At 44.3% G+C, this 22693-nt stretch overlaps 1 protein-coding gene across 1 annotated transcript in view; it reads left to right on the top strand.

Annotated features, from left to right (window-relative positions):
* Positions 1 to 22693, top strand: part of LOC144792285 (acyl-CoA dehydrogenase family member 11-like) — a 574298-nt gene that overhangs the window by 262172 nt on the left and 289433 nt on the right. The window contains exon 7 of the mRNA XM_078667230.1: positions 14233 to 14382. Within this exon, the coding sequence (XP_078523356.1) occupies positions 14233 to 14382 (150 nt within the window). The remainder of the gene's footprint in view (positions 1 to 14232; positions 14383 to 22693) is intronic.

The following is a 22693-nucleotide window of genomic DNA, read 5'->3' as shown; positions in this document are numbered from 1 at the left end:
GTATGACTGTGGACGATATTTTAATCTCTAACATCCGTAGACATGACAACCTACTGCTTAGTAAAATTGGGGACCTAATTAAATTCTATCTAAAGCCTATAGAACAGACAATGCACCAGGTCCAACTCCAACTAACCCAATTGTCCTCAGCTCTCAACCCAAGTAAGGGTACTATTAAAGACCCAAAGTCAGTTCCTGAGAGACCCCTTACTGACACTACGAAAAAACCCGATCCCGGACCGACTACTTCTAATTCCTCTACTATTACCCAAAAGGCTCCACAGATACTTATACAGAAACAGCCACCCACAACTATCACCAAGCCTCAAGCATCATCTATTCCACCCAACTCTTTAGTGTCCAAACAGCTAATTACCTCTAAGCCCCAGTTGCCCACCCAATCAAAACCTCCATCTGTTCCCCAGTTCCCGGCCCCTACCCCTCCCAATAGCTCTGACGGATTTAACAACATCCCGAGCATTCGAAAGAGGAGGGGCAATCCTAGACATCTCCCGCCTGAGGCATCCCCCTTTGTGGTTATCATGACAGGTGTTCCGGAACTCCCCCCGAACCAGAACGAATCCGTCTGGTCATTAAAAAACAAAGTTATATATTGGTTGTCAAATAATAGACCTCTACCCAACTTTATGGACAACAGAGTCACTACAGTGCGCAGAGTGCCCTGGCTGGGTACCGTGCCTAAAACTGTTCAGGGTGACTGTGTCATAGTGAACCTCGCTGATCCTAACACAGTTGAGCACATTTGCTCCTGGAGTGATCACACTTCCACAGAAGGGATAGCTACCCATAACCTGTCATATTTCTATCCCCCGGCGCCACGACGCAATCCCGGCCCGCCTTGGAGCTGGTCAAGAGCGGGGAACTGGGATAGGAATAGAGGTCGTGGTCATTGGCCGGGCTAAGGCTTCAGCAACCCAGCGTCCGGGAATTTTTCCAACTGGCGTGGTCCATTGTTATCCAACAGATACGATTGTCTAGATATGGTCGACTGACCATCAGTCCCATCCACTATCACTAAAGTTACTATTAACATCCAGAGACATTCTAAACTTACAACCGGTAAATCTCCCCCGTCAGGACTTGTTCCGATACTCCCATCTGGCCTTCATATTAAGCCTTGTTCCCCCCGCTAAATTCATCCCCTCAATCAATAACTCCTCGGGTTCAAGACCTCTGTCATGTACGTTCAACTCGTTCTGAGGAGACAGATATAAGGCACCATCATACTCCTCCTATTTCTTTAGTTATTAATCCCACTTCCTCTATTTCTTTTCCAACTACTCAGGCAGATGACCCACCTCCCCCTGCTCATTTACAAGGCACAAATCCTACCATACCAACAATTTGGGATTTTCCAGTAATCTACTGGAACGTTGCGGGGCTTAGATCTAAGATTCTTCTCCAATCCTGGATAGACGTGATTAACAGGCATAAATTAGTTTGCCTTCAGGAAACCTGGGCTATAGACCCAATTCACATCCTGGGCTATAAAACTTATCATAATCCTGCCAGTCCGTCTACACATGGAAGATCTAAGGGAGGGTTAGCTATCTATATCTCCAACCAAATTTCATTTATGATTAATGAAGTATCATTGGTGTCCCCTACTTACCAAATCCTTAAGCTCGCCCTTGACAAAAGCTCCAACTACTATTTTGTTAACATGTATAATAATTCTTCACCCACCGACTGTGTGAAGTCTCTGACAGAAATCTCCTCATATTTGCAAGATCAGAAGGCTAAGAACTCACATATGCAATGTTATGTTGTGTGGGGTGGGGATTTCAATGTTTATTTATGTAGTAACTACAAAAAAGGTATTTGTGGGCTCCAAGACGAGCATGATCTTCCCATCACTCACTTTTCTCATTCTAGTATTGGGATTCGTTTTAACAACTGTCTTTTTTCACTAGCCCTTGAATTTGCGAATGAACTAGTGTGTCCCGCCGTTGAGTTTAAGCCGACCTTTCACGGCAGAGGTCTCACTACTACTATCGATTACATTCTTTGTTCGCAAACTTTCAGCACCCGTTTAAAAAGTTTCACAACCGGTACTGATCCTTCTAGCGATCACTACTCTAACAGTATCACTATTATATTTAATTCAGCTCCTTTTTTTCACCCTAAGGACAGTCTTTTAACACAGCACTCTTTGGAGTTGAGTAAAACTAACGGTTTTGCAGTAAAATGGTCGAAAATTAACCCTACCGAGGTTACTAATAGTATCATCCAAAAAACCCTGCCCTCAATATCAAACTGTTTGGAAGAGTCCTCTTCCCCCCAGCTGATCCTTTCCAGCTTCGCTAACATCTTAGAAGCTATTCGGCTGGAGCTTACTCACCAACACAAGAAAAATGATAAGGATTCCCGGGGGTGGTTTGACTCCCATTGCCGTAAGGCCCTTAGTGCACTTAAACGAGCATTACACAGCCAAGATAGAGACCTGGCCCTAATAGCATCACTAAGAAGGAATTATAAGCTGGCCCAAAAAACTCGGAAACAGGAATTAAAAAACAATCTTTGGGCTCAATTGCACGAGAGTGCAAGGAATAAGGATTCTACATCTTTTTGGCGAACAGTCAAGTCCCCCTTCTTAGCGAACGACACAGCTGTCCGCCATCTAGAAGTGGCTGTTCCCGCTGAAAAATGGGTAACCCATTATTCAGAAATCTTTGGGAACTTCCCTTTAACACTTGACACCATCAGTTCCGAGTAGGTAGTTATCACTAAGGATAACATTTATCCTATTGACCTCCACTTCGACCTTGTGGAGGTGACTGCTGCACTGACTTCCTCAAAGACCGGGAAAGCTCCCGGCCCGGACGGCGTTCCTCTTGACATTTTTGTGAGCAACCTAGATTTATGGGCTCCAATTGTCACGCAAGTTATGTCTGCGGCTTCTCAAATTGGTCTTATCGATTCCTGGTCTTCTTCAGTGCTCCTACCAATTTTCAAAAAGGGAGAACGCGACAACCCAGCTTGTTACAGACCTATTTCCCTCTTGGACTCGCTGGGTAAGGTCGCTGGGAGACTAATCCTGGAACGTCTCCAAGATTGGGCTAAAGAGAAGAAGATCTTAACAGACCTACAGTTCGGGTTCCAAGAGGGATTGGGTACTGTCGAGCAGGCCCTTAACTTGACGCTACTCATGGGCAAATATGCTTGGGCTAAAGGCGGTAAGCTTTACTTGGTCTATGTGGACTTAAGCTCCGCCTTTGACTGCGTAATTCACTCTAAATTATGGGAGATTCTGAATAATTTGGGCATCGATCCTCCACTCTTGAAATTCCTTCGTGAGCTCTATTCGGATGCCAAAGCATGTGTGAGGAATGGCTTAAATGGTGAGCTTACGGATTCTTTCAACATCACAAAAGGCGTCAGGCAGGGGTGTGTCCTTGCTCCATTTCTATTTAATATTTATACAAATGGATTGGAGCAAGCGATGTTGACGGACAATAAGGATCTTCCCTGCATAAACGCCCGGCCAATTCCCGCATTATTGTATGCCGATGATTCGGTCATTCTAGCGAGAACACCGATCCAACTTCAGCTCCAACTGGACAAATATTGTCAATATATGCTTTCTCTTGGTTTAAAAGTTAATAAATCCAAGACCTTTGTTATGCAAATCGGTAAGAAAGCCCCAAAATGTAAACCTCTCTACATTGACAATACTAGGCTAGAAAGTGCTAGAAAATATCCATACTTAGGGATCCTTATCGACGATCGTATGTCCTGGAAACCTGCCACATCCAGTAAGACACTGCAGTTTCAGCGCACTACAACGGCGCTGACTTCTTTTTCAAGGAAATTGGGTAAACCCGCTCCTGCCGTACTAATGAAAATATATAAAGCTAAATGCCTGAGTGTGGCCACCTATGGAGCGGGTGTATGGGGCTATGCTCCTGTTACTGAGCTCCAGGTAATTGAAAACGATTTCCTGAAGTATGTATTAGCCCTTCCTCGCAGCGCCCCTAACTATGGTAGCCATGTTGAGCTTGGTTGGGATTATCTCTCTGACACCATTAGATACCAACCGATCCTCCTCTGGCATCGTATTTGGACTAAGGAGCAATGTCTCCTTACTCGGTTGTTAATCACCGATTGCCTGACATTGGCTCACTGGAAAAAGATTCCCTGGCTTTTGTATGTCTTTAATTTCTTGAATGATTTGAATTGCCCAGCGTTTTTCACCAATCCTGTCTTACTAACGGCCATACCTAGAAAGACTCTGAAAAACCTATGTGCCACACATTTAAGAGAACTACGCTTGTGCTCTGAAATCGGCAAACAAACAAATATTCATTTAATGATGGCACAATCCTCCTACGGAATTCAAACATATCTGTCTTTTTATTTATCAAATTATGATAGATATGTTCTAACCAGATTTAGGTTTGATTGTTTTTATCGCCTTGTTTCGTTCCCTGAGCCCCTAGATTGGTCCCGTGAATTAAGCAGATGTCCCTGTGACGATTGTTCCATTCAGTCTACTTTGCACGTAACACTATTCTGCAGCCTGTATGAGACCCCGCGTAAACGCTGGTTGTTCCCATTACTTCGACAATTCGGGCTGAGAAGATGCAGACCTGCTCTTTTGGCATTACAGCTTTTAGATACTCCATATGTTGCCAAATCTATTGCTTGCTATTTAAAGGCCTGCCTGAAGATTCGCTCTTATCTTACTGTTTCTGCAGCTTAAATTTTCTGTTTATTGTGTGTATAACTTGTATTCTTCCGTCACACAGGATATCACTGTACAGATGACTCTTAGGAGGATTCAATTTATGTTTCTGTATATACCAGTCAATATTGTCTTTTTAACCGTTGTAAATTTTTACAAATTAACTTTTATGATTGTAAATTCAATCGAAATAAAGTTTGATTTGATTTAATTTGATTTATTCTTGATTATTTTTTTTCTCTATGAAGTGGGGCAAATAGTTTCGATTTACTCTTTATGTAGCATCCAGTAAACAAATAGAAGGCAGGAGTGCTTTTGACTGAGCAAAGTGCTATTTCAGACCAAATGGCTTGGACAAGTACGAAGCTCCGCAAAACAGTGGTTTTGAATGGCGACAATCCTAGAAAATCCAGCCAAGCAGCCTGTCCTTCGGCCAAATAGTAACCCCATGTAGAAGGAACTGGATTACATTTGTCTCTTTTTTTAACATATTTATTGCCTTTTGAGGATTTGGCTTTTGCACAATGTACACATACTGAATGTATTATCTGTTTTTTCACCAACAAGAAATATACTTAGACACCACTATCTGTGCTGTACTTAACTTACATTGAGTTATTCCGTCATGCAGTGATCAACTGAGCACATTTGTGTTGTACAACAATGTTGAGGGTTGCACAGAACAATGTCCTAGCTGATGACTGAATTTTAACAACTCCCCCAATATAATAGCTTAAGTTCAGTGACAACACAATAATACAAGGCACATACTCCCAAAAGATGAGAAATTCACTCCAAAAGGAAAGTAGAAAATAAATCCATGATATAAACAAAGGGGCGAAGTCCTAAGTTCTACTTCATTCTGTGCCTGATGCACTCAGCCGCTTCCCCCGCCTTTTTCAAAAAGATACACAGTTGCCATATTTTCCTTCTATTTATAGGTGTTTAGTAATTACATAAATATGCCAAGGTATTGGACACAACTGGCATGAAGTAGATGCAATCAAAACTTACATCTAACTATCTAATTTCATAAGCGTGACATGATAGAATCTGCGATCTGCACATATATCATTAATTCCAGTATTATGTCCATTTCATATAATGTTGCCAGTCTGAAAATGCATATAATTGAGCGCCTCAAACAATTAAGTTGCATCATTAATCGAAGAAACGAGATGCACTATATCATAATCGCTTATGTTATCCATTCAGTTCCACCAACAGTAGAATGTCATTACTCATCTGTATTTTCAAGCCCCAGTGAGCATTCACTACAAATTCGACCTGAAAATAATCTTGTTCATAACTTTATCAGATATCCATACATAAATAAAACCACAGTCAATGTTCTGATTCTTGAACCGAATTCCACATCATAGGAATACACGTAGGGCTCTTCAGTGTTAAATTCCCTTCTTATTTTGGTTAGCAATTTCAGGCTTATTTATATCTCAGTCCAGGATCCCTAGCCTCACCTCGTTAATGTGTAATCCGTTTGTACAGGCTTACAACAATTGAGCCCATTAATGTACTCATTTTTGTTTTACAAAATGCAGCTCCATATATCAGTTTTTTCAAGACTTTGATCAAATCATCGTTAGTGACTTTGATACAGTATTTAAATATCATTTTTAAGCTACTTTCCAGGGGCAGGGTCGATTCAAGTCTTATTTGTACAAGGTCATATGTGCTGATTGCTGTATCTAACGCACAGTTTTCTAAACTCTAAACTCTCTTATAATTAAGTTATCTGGTACTTAATGAATTCGGGGAGACTGAATCCTAGGCTGCCATAATTTGCGTGTGGCTACATCTTTTCAAATTGATTTTAACAACACAGTATTGTCTGGTGGGACAAACGGCAAACAAACTTTTGTCTGTCTTAGATAAATTCCTATCAGACATTATAATCGCTATTAGGCATTCTCTGTAATAAGCTACTTTGTGTTGTAAATTCTATCACCCATTCTTTGGTAAACTTTCTCCCTGTCGTCAGCTTGCTGTAACTTTCTTTGTGATGTTCTTTGATGTCCTGATGATGATGATACATTTATAAAGCGCAACAAATCCCCTGAGGTATCTAGGCGCTGCCTGTGGTATGAATCAAAAAGGAGTGGACACAGTGGTACAATTAAGCTAAAAAAAAAGCCACGTTTTCGGACCTTTCCTGAATTTGAGGAGACTAGACTCTTTTTTTCAGCATGATGGGTAGAGAATTCCATAGGCTAGTTGTTGTAGCCGTGAAGCTCTTCCCTCCTCTTCTGGCCCTGTTGACTCTAGGAACAAGTCGATTTCCTAGGTTGGTGGATCTAAGGACTCTGGCAGGTGTAGAAGGTTTAGAAAAATCCCGATGGGTTGCCTCCCTATTGTTGGATTTAAATGTGATGCACAGAGATTTAAATTGAATCCACATGGCTACAGGTAGCTAGTGGAGTCGGGCCAAGGACATGGAAAGTGAATCAAATTTAGAAATGCCCAGTAATACTCTTGCAGCAGCATTCTGAACCATCTGCTGTTTATTAATGCTAAGCCTTGAGGCGCTGGTGAAAAGGGTATTACAGTAGTCCAGTCTTGAGGATATCAGTGCTGGGACTACCGTCTTCCTTGAATCCATGGGAATTGCTGGTAGGATTTTCCTCAGCATTTACAGGATGAAGAAGCACCCCACCGATGCCCCACACTGGGCAGTGAGATACCTCTTACCACATAGTATCTACTGGGCCCATGGCGGGATAGCAGTAAAGCAATCAACCCCTTTCAAGCTCAATGGGGCTGCACCACGACACGCCTGGGGGGGAGGGGGGTGGGGTGTGTTGAGGGGGGGAGAGGGGAGGGGAGACGATGGAGAGATTATAGTTGGAGTAGGGAATAGTGGTTGGGGGGGGGGAGGGCTTCCGGGGGGATTTCAGTTGAACCTGTTGCATTTGGTTACACTGCCACTTTAATGGCTAAGAGCACGATGCCTATGGTCGGTAACTGTATACTAGTCTGGGGGTAGGATGATGTTTACGATTATTCTATGATCCCAATGCATTGTTTTGATGTGATATCTTTTAATAAAAAAATGTGTTATACAGGATGAAGAAGCATGCTGAGGTGGGCAAGTTAATTTGTGCCTCAAAGGACAGCTGGTGTCAAAGATTACTCTAAGATTTTTGACTTTGAGCACAGGTTTGGGCAGGGCGCCAAGTTGGGCTGGCCTCCAACTATCTGTCCAAAATGTTGGGTTGTTCCCCAACAACATCAATTCAGTCTGGGCTGAATTTAGCTTTAGGCAATTGTCTGACATCCAGTTGGCTATATGGCTCATACAATTATGAAACCTGGTGGATGTCTGACTGGCTGGGCTGCTTACAGAGACGATGATATTAGTGTCGTCTGCGTACGACACCAGGCTAAAGCCATAGCTTCTTACTAGGCAGGCAAGAGGGGTGACATAAAGGTTAAAAAGAAATGGGCTAAGTGATGATCCCTGGGGGACTCCACAAGGCAGCGAAAAGGGAGCTGATACCATGTTACCCATGTCTACTTCCTGGGATCGCTCCGACAGGAAGGAGCTCAGCAGGGACAGTGTACTTCCTCTGGTCCCGATGGAGGTCAGCTGCTCCCGCAGCAGCCCATGATTAACCGTATCAAAGGCTGCTGATAGGTCCAAAAGGATCAGAGCTGCGTCCCCCCACTATCGAGAATCATCCTAAGTTCCTCCGTGGCAGTGACAAGGGCCAATACTGAGCGTGAAAGCCAAACTGAGAGGAGTCAAGAATGGCGTTATCCTTTATAAAAACCGAAAGTTCAGTGTTCAACGCCCTTTCAACCTCTTTTGCAGGGAACAGGAGTCTGGATATCGGCCTGTAATTAAGAGTCTCCTTGGCATCCAGGTTTGGTTTCTTCAGTAAAGGAAGAACCAAGGCTTTATTTCATTCCATAGCAAAGTGTCCTGTTGAGAACATTGCATTGAAGATCGCTGTTAATGGGATGGCAATAATTTCAGGCGAGATTTGCAGGATTTTAGGAGTAAATGGGTCTGATGGAGAGCCTGATTTTTGTCATCTGGAGGAATTTAGCAGTTTGTTCCACTGTCAACATAGAAAAAAAGGAGAGGGGTGGGATGGCTAATTCAGAGAGATCTTGTGTTAAGTCCCGAGGGGCTGCTTGTATTTTATTAATCTGCCAATAATCTTTGCATCTGGTCTATAAAAAACAATACCATATTGTTGATCAATGGCATGTAGTGCCCCCCTCCATTTCAGATTCAACTTCAGAGGAAACCGGTGTGAGTATTTTTGCAATAAATTCAATCAATCAATCAATCATGACATTTGTATAGCGCGCTACTCACCCGGAAGGGTCTCAAGGCGCTGGGGGAGAGGGGTCCGCTACTGCTCGAAAAGCCAGGTCTTGAGTAGCTTCCTGAAGGTTAGGTGGTCCTGGGTTCGCCGAAGGTGGATGGGGGAGGGAGTTCCATGTCTTGGCTGCCAGGTGTGAGAAGGATCTTCCTCCGGCGGTGGCTCTGCGGATGCGTGGAACGGCGGCGAGGGCGAGGCTGGTCGACCGTAGCTGGCGGGTGGGCGTGTAGAAGGTCAGGCGGTTGTTGAGGTACTTGGGGCCTTGGTCGTGGAGAGCCTTGTGTGCGTGGGTAAGGAGTCTGAACGTGATCCTCTTGCTGACGGGGAGCCAGTGCAGGTCTCAGGTGGCCGGAGATGTGGCTGTGACGGGGAATGTCCAGGATGAGTCGTGCGGAGGCGTTCTGGATGTGTTGGAGTCTTTTCTGAAGTTTGGCTGTGGTTCTGGCGTAGAGGGTGTTTCCGTAGTCCAGTCGGCTGGTGACGAGTGCCTGGGTGACCGTCTTCCTGGTTTCGGTGGGGATCCATCGGAAGATCTTTCGGAGCATGCGCAGGGTGTTGAAGCACGATGATGAGACGGCGTTGACTTGTCTGGTCATCGAGAGGGAGGAGTCCAGGATGAAGCCCAGGTTGCGTGCGTGGTCCGTTGGCTTGGGAGTGGTGCCCAGGGCAGGGGGCCACCAGGAGTCGTCCCAGGCGGAGGGTGATGACCCCAGGATGAGGACTTCCATCTTGTCTGAGTTCAGTGTCAGGCAGCTGTTCTTCACCCACTCGGCGACGTCTTTCATCCCTTCATGTAGGCTGGTTCTGGCGGTGGCTGGGTCGTTGGTGAGGGAGAGGATCAGCTGGGTGTCGTCGGCGTAGGAGATGATGTTGAGGTTGTGTTGGCGTGCGATGGCTGCGAGGGGGCTCAGGTAGACGTTGAATAGGGTGGGGCTGAGTGATGATCCCTACGGTACGCCGCAGATGACTTCTGTGGCCTCGGATCTGAACGGGGGAGGCGGACTCTCTGGGTTCTTCCGGCAAGGAATGAGATGATCCACTCCAGTGCCTTCTCTTGGATTCCGACGTTGCTGAGGCGTTGCACTAGAGTGCGGTGGCAGACAGTGTCGAACGCAGCGGAGAGGTCCAGGAGGATGAGGGCCGCTGTTTCCCCGTTGTCGAGCAGGGATCTGATGTCGTCGGTGTCTGCGATGGGGGCGGTCTCGGTGCTGTGGTTGGCTCGATAGCCGGACTGCAAGTGGTCGAGGGATCTGTTCGTCTCGAGGAAGGCGGCAAGCTGTCTGTTGACGGTCTTCTCGATGACTTTGGCAGGAAAAGGGAGGAGCGAGATGGGGCGGAAGTTCTTGAGGTCGGTGGGGTCCGTTCAGTTCTTGAATATAACGTTGTAAACTTGCCTGGTTTCATATTCATTGCAATCCCGTTTAATTGTCGAAATGAAAATCACATAAATGTTGTTTATTCTGGCAGCTCAGCGATCAAAGTCTGAGCGTATTCAAAGTGAGTAACCTTATCCACAGCCAGTCACAATGCATAGTCTTCAAGTATTAAGCATACTTTGGTATACCATGGTTTTCTGGGTTACTGGTTGTATTCTGTTCAGGTGGTGCTGCGGCTCCAAGGTTGCTTCAGATTTCTCTGTGAAATGAGAGGGCTGAAAGAAAGGGAAAGATGAGGACAGAAAGGGGGGGAAAAGTTAAGTGGGGGTGAACTGGGGTTAATAAGAAGGTGGAATAGAGCCCCCATCTTAAGCACCTCCTAAAGGGAGGAAGAAGGAATAGGGGGTATTGCTATGAACTTGCATATGGTGCTGCTTTAAGTAAACACTGAATGATATCAGAAAATCTGTAAGTAGAAAACCTCCTTTGCAGCCACTAGAATTCCAAAACTGGCAAAACCTAACCTGACATGAGCCTTAACTTTAAAACATGTGCTACCCATTTAGCGAAAACTGTTGAGTTACTGTGTAAGCAAGGAAGGAAGGTGGACCTGCCTTACTCAGTGTCTCCAGAGCAAAAAAGTCAGTTTGCAGCCCTCTGAAATTTCTAACTGTTTGGTTAGTTCACCGCCTGTGACGTCTCAGGATTTAACTCATCTAGCTCCAGATATTTCAACAAGGAAACTCATCGAGTAATTTCACCATTTTGTTTTGTCTGCATCACCCCCTTTTACAGGACGCTATCTCTTCCTGTTGCAGCACCATGTTGTGACAGCCTACCGAAATGTCCAACACTCTGTGTGATGAGTTGTTTTATGGCAAATGGTTGCCCTCCTCTCTTGACTGTGGCACCGCGGTTAACCCTGTCGAGGAGGTATCTTTCCCAGATTCTCCCACACATTGTAGGCTCCTCGTTACCCACTGCTGTATCAGGGTACCCCATGGTAGTTGCCTCCGATCAATTACGTTTTTTTAAATTTGGTGGACATTAGGGAGATTTCCATTTCTTTCCTCCGCAACAGTAGCTGAGCGGGCTATTATCACAACTTGCCTCCACCTTCACACCTCAGTCCATGGTCCTCAAACTAATTTTCTGTGGCTGGCATGGTAGTCTTCACATCGCCACTTGGAGCCATCACCACTGCTGCTTAGCACCCTAGCCATGGTTTGTGGCTTCCAGAGTGGAACCCGAAATATTCTGTGAATAGCAGTCTGATTATCTGGGGTATGCTCAACTCGACGCACCTTCATAACATTATTCCCTGAAGTATGCTCAACTGGATGCACTTTTATAACCAGTCCGGCTCATCAGAGCGTGCTAATTCAGTTCTTATTGGTGGGGATCTGCTGATTGTCTCCTAACCCAGTATTCTTAGAAAAGCATAGCGGCTTACAGGGGAAAAAGGGGTTTTGCTTCAAACCCACAGGGCCTATGACCTTCTTCAACGCCTCTCTTAGCTGGTTTCATGCACATCCAGGTTCAGTTAGACACCATATTGCAAGCTCCTATTGTTCCCTCTTGCCATTCAGGTTCCTCTCAAGGACGAATGGCGGCTCTTAATAATCATGCCATTGACCTTATTAGCAGCGACAGGGGCTCACTGAAATTGTGGCCACCATGATAGTCACCTGTCCACACCCCCTCTATTCAAATTCCATGCCCCTTTCATTTTTAAAAAAATGCCTTCTAGGTTGAAGTTTCATTGATTGTAACTCCTGAGTGACTGTACCCATTTACAATTTACTCTTTTCCCCATAGACTACCAGGGGAATTTTCTGTTGCATGTTATCTTTTTTTAAGTGCTTGCATTTTATTTTCATGTACTACAACAAAATATATCATATCAGGCCTGGAATTGTCTGGTCTGTAAATTCCTGATTGGAGATTCCGGGATTGGAGATACTGGATCTGTCAGATGCTGTAGGGTCAGAGGCTGTGAGTAGAAGTACAAACGGCCCGCCCAACCCCTTCAGCAGCATGGGGGAGCTGACAATGCTTCCTCTGTACATACACAAGCCTTCTCACCATCCTTCACCTGTATCCTCCACTGGCCGTCCTACTGAGATTGTTATACAGCTGAGAGCAGATGGAAAATGTCGACAGGGTTCTTCCCATAACTTACGTTAAAGGACCTGGGATGTCCAGGCCTTCAATGTTATTCCCCGTTTTGCTGAAAACAGGCCTCCATGTGCAGAGTTCATTCAAATAAAAATGGGGTTTGATTTGTTTAGTCCATGGAAGATATTGCCCTCTGAAGCAAATTTTTCACATTCCTTCTGAATAGTGCAGTACATTTCATATTTATTAGGCTAGTGGGTCACTTAAGGAAGTAATATTCAAGACATCAAACTTGATAGAAAATAGATGCATCAAGTTTGGAATTCTTAACTGGCTCTAAATAGCTTTATTGAGACCATTGTATGCCACTTGAATAATTAAACAAAATATTTTTGTTTTTCCATAATGCTTGAAGTCATTTTAAGTAATTTAGTAATTTGTTTCTTATTGAAGCAGAATCCCTTATCCCATTATATCAACTTAGGATATTTTCACAATACAGAAAACGTTGTCACCTTTTTATATGGCTCGTTACATCAATCAGAAGCTTAAATTGGATTCATACCAACTACACCTTCTCAGGGAAATCATAGCTTGTATATTCCTCCAGTGGACTTTAAGACTGCCTTACACTCCCTCGTTCTTTCACATTTTGATAAAGGTAATGCTCTACCTGCCAAATCACCCTAAACTTCCACCGCATCTCTCTGATCAACTGTACATGTGGTAGTCTGGCTCATGTCTAATGCAAAATGTAGATCATATCATCCCAGTCCTTGAATAGCTACACTTGCTACTTGTAGACACCTTCATCAGGTAGTGAAGGATCTACTAGAGGAAAAAACAGCCTCCTTCTCAAAATCACTAAAACAAGGAAAAGCAAAATAGGTAACCACTCTCCTTGTTCCTGGGCCTTAGTCTTTAAAACTCCATTACTGATGACTGCAGAACGAACCTGAAACTTCTGTATTTCAAGACCTGACCTCTCATTTCTTCAGAAAACTTTTCTGTGTAATTCTGTCTTTAGGGTTGACTGTCCCTTTTTGTTCTAAACCTAGGTAACCCCTTTCTCACCAAATACCATGTTAACTGTACTTATCAATATCAAATCAAAATAAGCTTTATTCGAAGTCACATAGTGAATCATAAAAGCTACAGAAGTACATCAATATCACAAAGTGTTTCAAGATCCACCCCACTTGCAGTGAATATTTGACTCATATACAGAAACTTGTGATGAATTATGCTTATAGGTTAGTAATTTTTCTTTACATTTGGTTGGTATGATGCTTATATTATGTTGACCCACCTACTGTCCCTATACTCGTCCTTCAGTTCTTCTAAGTATGTTGCATTGGTCTTGGGACACCGATAAATGTAACCTTTTATAACTCCATGCACATTGCTGCACCAAAGCACACTTTTGTACACTGTATTGCATAAGCATTATGTTTGTTTGCATATGTTTTTGGTGACTGGCTTTCTCGTTCTGTATCAGAATGCTTCTCTTCTAAGCTTGTATAAAAGTGATACTTGTAAAGATGCACACAACTCTAAAGCCATGCACCCATGTTTACACATGGCCTTCTCAAGCAATATAATGAAACATCGAGAGCACATTTGGCCATGGTGTATACCACATTACTCATGCACTTTTCCCAATTGTTCTGCTCTTTATTTGCAGGGCACTAAAGGGTTGTCACTATTCTACTTGGAAATCAGAGATGAAGATCAAAAACTCAATGGCATTCAGGTCCAGAGACTTAAAGATAAGTTGGGCACAAGGCAGGTTCCAACAGCGGAGCTACTTCTGGATGGCACAAAGGCTTACTTGGTAAGTAGCAGGGAGAAATTGAAAGATAAGGATTTGACATTTACATTCGACACTGAAAAAGGAACACAGAGATGTACAAAGTGTAAGAGGTCACAGAGCTGTACAAAGTGTAAGAGGTAGGAATACAGGTTCGAGGCATGTGGGCTGTAGATCACATGCTTTGCATACTCCTTCCATCCAGTGTTTGGTCCGGATGATTTTTAAGTTGTTTTTCTTCGAAGAAGTCTTTCCAGTCACAAGGTAGGTGACTCCTCCATTCGGTGATAGTGCGCTTGGGCATCAACTCCTTTGTTAGACATTTTTTTCCGCCATATGGTTCGGATGTGAATTGCTGCGCTCCGGTTTGGCACTGTGTCCTCGGTTTCCCACTGGGCGCAAAACACTCACCCTCGACGGTATTGTTTCCAATCGTTAATCCCATTCTCAGCATATCGTATTTACTTAAAAAACCCTCTTTTGATCGGGTAGCTCCTGGAAGGCAGACGGGCCTACCCGCGTCTGTCCCCTTCACAGCCAATGGAACAGACTCCTTTTCAATTCTGCACTGAGTGCCACGCGAAATATCCACGCATCGACTCACACCAAATGTGCAACCTGTGCTTGTCTCCAGAGCGCACACAACAAGACAATGCCGCGTGTAAGACCTTACAATCGAAAACGGCGCTTCGCGACCGTCGAGCTCGATATTGCGACATGCAGAGCCAGCCACCAAGTTCCATTCCAAACCTCTTCGGAGAAGATTTGTAACAAAAGGCTGGAGGCGCCATGGGAGCCCAAGAGGAACAAGACCCGATCTCCATCTCTGACTACGGCTCCGGTGGAGAAGACATCCTGCAAGGGCAGCGTGCTGTGAGTACAGATCCTCCCTGGCCCCAAAGTTCACCTCAGCCCAAGAAGTTGGCTCCAGTCCAACGTCTGCCTTCAGGCCACGGTCGGCACCAAGACCATGTTTTGGATGCCCCGCCCTCCGACTCGGCACTGAAACGCATCCAAAAGTCTTCTGGCTCCGAGCAGAGCCATTTGAAAACGGGCTCCGAGCCGGAACCTTCCGGATCGAAGTCAAAGACAGGCTCCACCCCATCCCCTTCGACACCGAAAATGCCTTCGGATCCGAAATCCTCGGCATCCAAAACATCAGCATCCAAAACACCGGCACCGAAAAAAACGGATGTGCCGATTCCATCTCAGGAACTGCATTTCAATGCTCCGCCTTCCAAACCGGATCCCAAACAGAGAGCTATATATCCACCCAACTACTGGACATATCTCCACAAAACTGACAATAAAATGGAAACCTGAGGTCTACCACATTCCGTTCAAAAGGAAAAATGTTGGTACTAATCTTTCTCCTCCTCCTGCTCCTCCTCAGTTTCAACCTTTAATGATTTCACCTGAACACTCACCACCACATACACCTGAAGAGCAGGCTGATGGGGATGGGGCTGGGGACAATGAACCTATACCCCCCCAGACCCCTCGACAGATTATAACATCAATTCCCCCACAGGGAAGGATCTTGACCTGTGCCCTACCAAGCCCTCTCTACTGGACGACCGTGTAGGTTATATAGCAGCTCCTGCTAACTACCATGGGGTTCAGCTACGTAAGTAATCCCTAGAAGAGGATTTCCTTTTCAAGACCCTTAGTAGCACTCAAATGTCCTCACACACACACTTCCCATGCTCTAGGGTATGATCCGGCATGTGGACAATATTTTTAATGACCCTGTCAGGGCCCGTATCCTTGACCCTAGGGTAGGTAAGAAATATAAGCCAGCACCATCTGATCCAGCATACATAAAGGACCAATTACCATTGGATTCCTTCGTGGTGTCCAACGCACGCAAGAGGGCCAATTTGAAAACAACAGATGTTCCAACCCCCAGATAAAGAATCTAAGCTGATTGACGCTTCTGGGAAAAGGATAGCTTCTCAGGCTGCAAACTTCTGGCGCATCTCCAATACACAAACACTACTAGCTAGATATGACAGGGCGCATTCGGGTGAGATGGAGCAGTTGCTCTAATTTCTACCTGATGAGCACAAGCCCAAAGCGGAAGACCTGGTGACGGAGAGACAGCTCATTTCAAATAATTTAATCAGGTGCGCAATAGATGCTGAAGACACTGCTGCTAGAGCTGTGAACATCAGCATCCTTTTAAGAAGGCATGCCTGGCTACGTATTTCAGGATTCAAACCAGATGTTCAGACTTCTATCCTGAACACACCATTCGATAAGAACACCTGTTTGGCCCTGTGGTAGATTCATCATTGGAAAAAATGAAAAAGGTCACAGAAGTGTCCAAATCCATGGGAGCCCTTCAATTAACACCAGGACGTGATTCCTTTCGGTGCTTCTTCTACCGCAAAGGGTCTAAAAGTACCTCCTCAGACACTGAAATAAAGGTATAGTTCAATTCAAGTAGATGCCGGAAGGAATGCTAATGTTCATCTCAGTAAATCAAATCTTTGTCTTTATTTTTTCAAAAGTGAGCAAGAGAAAACCAGCCAACACGTGTTAGTCGCCAATGGAAATAATACTGCAAGTTCCTCCGGGCTGAAGATGAAGGTGAGAATTCATATTAATCGCCCTGCCGGTGATAATTCCAACCCGGGTGGTCAAGTTCCACGTCACTTAATCGGTAAATAGTTACAGAGGATACAGTTAGGCGGATGCATCACAGTAATGGTGATCCGGTAAAAGACTGTGCCACGAGCTATCCAAGGACGGAGGGTAGTCCGTGTTGCGAGTGTGGATCTACAGCGGGTGCGCTGCGGTGGACACACCCGGAACAAACTTCAGGAGAATCGTTGCCACTGGACACTGCAGCGCACCTGCTGTAGATCCACAATCGGAACACGGACTACCCTCCGTCCTTGGATAGCTTGCGACAGTCTTTTACCGGATCACCATTACTGTGATGCATCCGCCTAACTGTATCCTCTGTACCTATTTACCGATTAAGTGACGTGCAACTTGACCAGCCGGGTTGGAATTATCACCAACGGAGCGTTTAATATGAATTCTCACCTTCATCTTCAGGCCTGAGGAAGTTGCAGGATTATTTCCATTGACGACAAAACACGTGTTGGCTGGTTTTCTCTTGCTCACTTTTGAAAAAACATAAAGACAAATTGATTTACCTGAGATGTACATTAGCATTCCTTTTGGCATCTACTTGAATTGAACTATACCTTTATTTCAATACTACTTTACGTGTGCCCACGACTACCACTTTCTGTCTACTCTAGACTTAAAGACGCCTATTTTCATATTCCAATACATCCCGCTCATCGAAAATTTCTCCAATTTGTGATAGCAGGCCAACATTACCAGTTCAGGGTACTATCCTTCTGAGTCTCCACTGTTCCCAGAGTCTTCACAAAAGACAACACATTCATGTCTTCCCCTACTTCGACGACTGGCTCATCAAAGCCAGTACGTATCCAAAATGTCTCCAACACACTTACAGAACACTACAGTTACTACATTAACTGGGGTTCACAGTCAATGTGCTAAATCACAACTCCAACCCTCCAATGCTCAAAATTACCTAAGAGCCACTTTACTTACTCAAAAGGCTTTGGCCTTTCCCAACGCAGCTAGAATTCCCAACATTCAGGCTCTAGTTCCCAGTTTCAATCCAATCACTTGCTTCCGACTCGAGTGTATATTCAACTACTGGGAATGATGGCATCTTTCATTACCATCGTTCCCCATGCCGGGCTTCACATGCGTCCCCTACAAGAATGCTTAACGAGTCAGTGGAACCAATCACAGGGTGTTTTAACCGACCTAGTGTTGGTAAGCGGCCTTGCTCATTGCTCTCATCAGTGGTGGAACACACAAAATGTATCAAAAGGACGACGCTTCATAGATCCAGTTCCATAGACAATGCTAACAGCGGATGCATCCCTCACTGGCTGTGGGGCCCATCTTCAGCACCACACAGTGCAAGGTCTGTGGAGCCAACAGCAAACATTGCTCCACCTCAACCATCTAGAGCTTCTAGCAGTCTATCTAGTGCTCAAAGCATTTCAAACTCACCTGGTTGGCAAAGCTGTCCTAGTTCGTACCGACAACATGACCGCTATATATTTTCATACAAAAATGGGGGGGACACACTCTCTCCAATTGTCACACTTGGCCCAAGACATTTGGAGTTGGGCCATTCACCACAAAGTCTATCTCCTAGCGGAACACCTCCCAGGAGTGAACAATCAGATTGTTGATCTCTTCAGCAGAGAGAGGCAGCAAATTCATGAATGGGAACTTCACCCTCAGGTTCTCCTTCCATACTATCAAAGTTGAGGAGTAGTTCAGATAGATCTGTTGTCCACACACCAAAACGCAAAATGCCCAGATGTCCCCTCCATGTACCAACACCCGCTCTCCAAAGGCAATGCACTATAGATGAACTGGTCAGAGACATTTGACTACACTTTTTCGCCTCTCCCACTCATTCCATGAGTAGTACGGAAACTCAGACAAGACAAACATCCCCCACACTAATTTTAGTAGGTCCCACATGGGCCCGTGAACCATGGTTACACAACCCTGTTGAAGCTGTCTCTGGTTCCACATCAAAAGCTGCACCTAACATCCAGTCTCCTCACACCGAGACATGGAGAAATCCGACACCCAGATCCCAAACAACTGAACCTCGCAAGCTCGCTTCTGAAGTCATAGAGTTTGGTTACCTAAATCTTCCACCAGACTGTATGAACATCATTAGGGAGGCCAGAAGGTCTACTACAAGAGCCTGCTATGCAGCTAAATGGAAACTTTTTGTTATCTATTGCAATAACAATGAGGTCAATCCTCTTGATGCTTTAATACAAAACCTCATTTGTTACCTGTTACACTTGGCTTACACTTCTTGCAATACCTGCATATCTACAGAATAGGCAACCTTTATCGCTTTTCAGAGTGCCAGTAATCAAAGCTTTCATGGAAGGACTTAAGAGTCATACCATGGAGACTTCACCTGTACCAGTGTTGAATCTTAACATAGTCCTCGCAAGGTTAAAGGGCCCACCTTTTGAACCCATGCATAAATGTGAGCCACAGTTTCTCTCTTGGAAAACTGCTTTCCTCATTTCAATCACTTCACTGAGGAGAGTGGGTGAACTACAGGCACTAAATTGGCAAACTGCTCAGCACCCTAAAACCATCCAATCACCTCACGGACCCCCTTCCTGCTACCGCAGTAAAAGACTTTACCCCTTTGCTTCTCCCTCTCTGGACTAAAATTATCAACAGCTCTCTCCAACAAGGAAGCATACCTGACTCTCTCAAAGTTGGACAAGTCACACCTCTTCTAAAGAAACCTACAGCCGACCCCTCTGATCTCAACAATTACCGTCCCATTACCAATATTCCCACTCTCGCCAAACTGCTGGAAAAATGCGCACAACTACAATTGACTAAACACATTGAACAAGTTGATCTCCTCAATCCTCACCAGTCAGGCTTCCGAGCAGGACACAGTACAGAAACTGCTATGACTCACATAATTGACGACGCACTTCAAATGCTAGACCAAAACGACACCTACCTCCTCATCCTTCTTGATCTCTCTTCAGCATTCGACACCGTTAAACATGAGAATTTACTAGAACTACTAAACACAAGAATGGGTTTATCTGGAACTGTTCTCAAGTGGTTCACTTCCTTTCTTCACAACAGGTCTCAGAAATTCAAGAGCAACAACCTGATGTCCTCGCCAATACCTGTAACGCTAGGCGTCCCCCAAGGATCCTCTCTATCCCCAACTCTGTTCAACCTAGTTATGGAACCTCTGACCACCTTGCTACAAGCATCCAATGTACACTTTCACATGTACGCCGATGACACCCTACTTTATCTCAAATTACAATCCCCCAAAGACATCCTGCTCCTGAACACAACGATCAGAGGCACCCAATCCTGGCTTGCCGATAATCATCTCAAACTCAATGCCCTGAAAACAGAGTTCCTTCTGATCTCACCTCCAGCGAAGATCTCCACCACTCAAATTTGGCTTAAACACCTAACCGCACTCAATGTCCAACCCACCATCGTGAACTCAGCAAAATCTTTAGGCATAACACTCGACACCAATCTCAACATGCAGCAACATATCAGCAAGGCAACAAAGGGAGCGAACTTCCAAATCAATACGCTGAGGAAACTTAAACCCTTCCTCCCAGCCAAAGACTTCCAAACCGCAGTACAAGCACTAGTCCTCCCTCGAATAGAATACGGCAGCATCGCCCTCTGCGGACTCCCCCTAACTACAACCGCACCCCTAAGAGCTTCTCTAAACGCTGCAGCGTGACTCATCACTGGGTCAAAAAAGCACTCCCATATTACCCCTGACTTGAAATCCCTGAACTGGCTACCTTTTGAAGCCAGAATACATCTGAAAATCGCCTGCATGACACACAAGGCGGTACACCTAAACTCACCCGGCTACCTCGCTCAGAAGCTGACAATCTCTGGCGGAGCTAGAAACACTAGAGGCACAAACAATCTTCTGCTGAAACCTCGAAAATTCCGGAAGGAAAAAACATATAAGAGCTCCTTCTCAGGAATGGCGCCTAGGATCTGGAACTCACTCCCTCCCGAAACCAGGCTTATCTCTTCCACTACACTCTTTAAAAATGAAGTAAAAGCTATCCTCGTGGCTAAATACACTTGAACTATTATCTCGAACTCTGTTAATACTCTGTACCGATCTGTACCACATGTTTGACCCCTTTGCTTATTTGTATTAGCTGTCTTATTACTCACATGATTGGCTTTGCAGCCACCTATTTGTACTGTTTGTTCTATTGATTTATCTGTCTGACTATGCTCCCTCATGTACCCCTTCTATGTAAAGCGCTCTGATATCTGCAAGGATCTTGTCCGCGCTATATAAAACTTTCAAAATAAAATAAATAAACCATAGAGGAACCTTTTTTCCAGTTACTCAGAGACAAAGTGGTTCTTCATACTAATCCCAAATTTCTACAGAAGGTAGTATCTGCCTTTCACATCAATCAGTCGGTTGAATTACCGGTATTCTTTCCTCAACCTGATTCTGTGGCAGAATGAGCTCTACATACCTTAGATGTCAGAAGAATGCTTGTATATTATATTGACAGAACAAAATCATTTCGCAAAACCAAACAACTTTTTGTTGCCTTTGCACCACCACACAAGGGCAATTTTATCTCCAAGTCCGATATTGCAAGATGGATTGTTAAATGTATTCAAACTTGTTATGCAAAAGCAAAAATAACTTTAGCTGTACCCCCTAGAGCGCATTCCATTCGCAAAATAGGGGCTACTATGGCTTTCTTAGGAAACATCCCTATAGTTGACATTTGTAAAACTGCAACATGGTCTACGCTGCACACATTCACCAAGCAATATTGTGTAGATATGTTATCAAGACAACAAGCTTATGTGGGCCAAGCAGAACTTGGAACAATTTTTCAAACAACTCCAACAGCTACAGATTATCCACCGCTTTGGGAAAATACTGCTGTATATTTTATGCAAAGCATGTGATCTACAGCTCACATGCCTCGAACGGATAGTTTTGCTTACCCAGTAAACATCTGTCTTGGCATGTACAGTTGAGATTCATATGCGCCAACCCACCTCCCCGGGTACCTCTAGCTGCTGCAGTTCCCCTTTTCATTATACAAACATACACATGAACATCTCTATTCTATACTACTAACTCCATTCTCACCCTTTTGCGGGAAAACAATCTAACAATGGAGTTGATGCCCATGTGCAATATCACCAAAAGGAGTCACCACCTACCCCCTGACTGGAAAGACTTCTTCGAAGAAAAATAACTTGCAAACATCCAGACCAAACACTAGATGTCAGAACTATGCAAAGCATATGAATCTACAGCTCTACATGCCAAGAACAGATGTTTACTGGGTAAGTTACATTATCCTTATGAGACTTGAGAAAATGTTGTAATAGGTGGATACATTCTGTACAGACTGAACTACTCCATTGCATGTTCGAAGACTGATATGTTAATAGATAGATATTGCTATATTTAGATAGTTATAGGCAGAGTGTTTGTGTGTGCCTGCACCCATATTCCTATTGCAAGAGCTGAACTTAAGCACGCTGCAGAGGTTCATTACTGTGATTCTAAAAGTTGCATCACATGTGAATATCTTTTACAAACATCATTAGTAACAGGTTATGTTACAAGAAGAACTTATGATATATGTCAGCATCATACATGTTGATCAACATCCATTATTTATGTGATTCATTGTCAAAGCTGTAAAAACAATATGTAGGCCAAACA

This window comes from Lissotriton helveticus, chromosome 11, assembly GCF_964261635.1.
Source record: "Lissotriton helveticus chromosome 11, aLisHel1.1, whole genome shotgun sequence".
NCBI lineage: Eukaryota > Metazoa > Chordata > Amphibia > Caudata > Salamandridae > Lissotriton > Lissotriton helveticus.
This window is presented reverse-complemented; position numbering and strand designations above follow the sequence as displayed.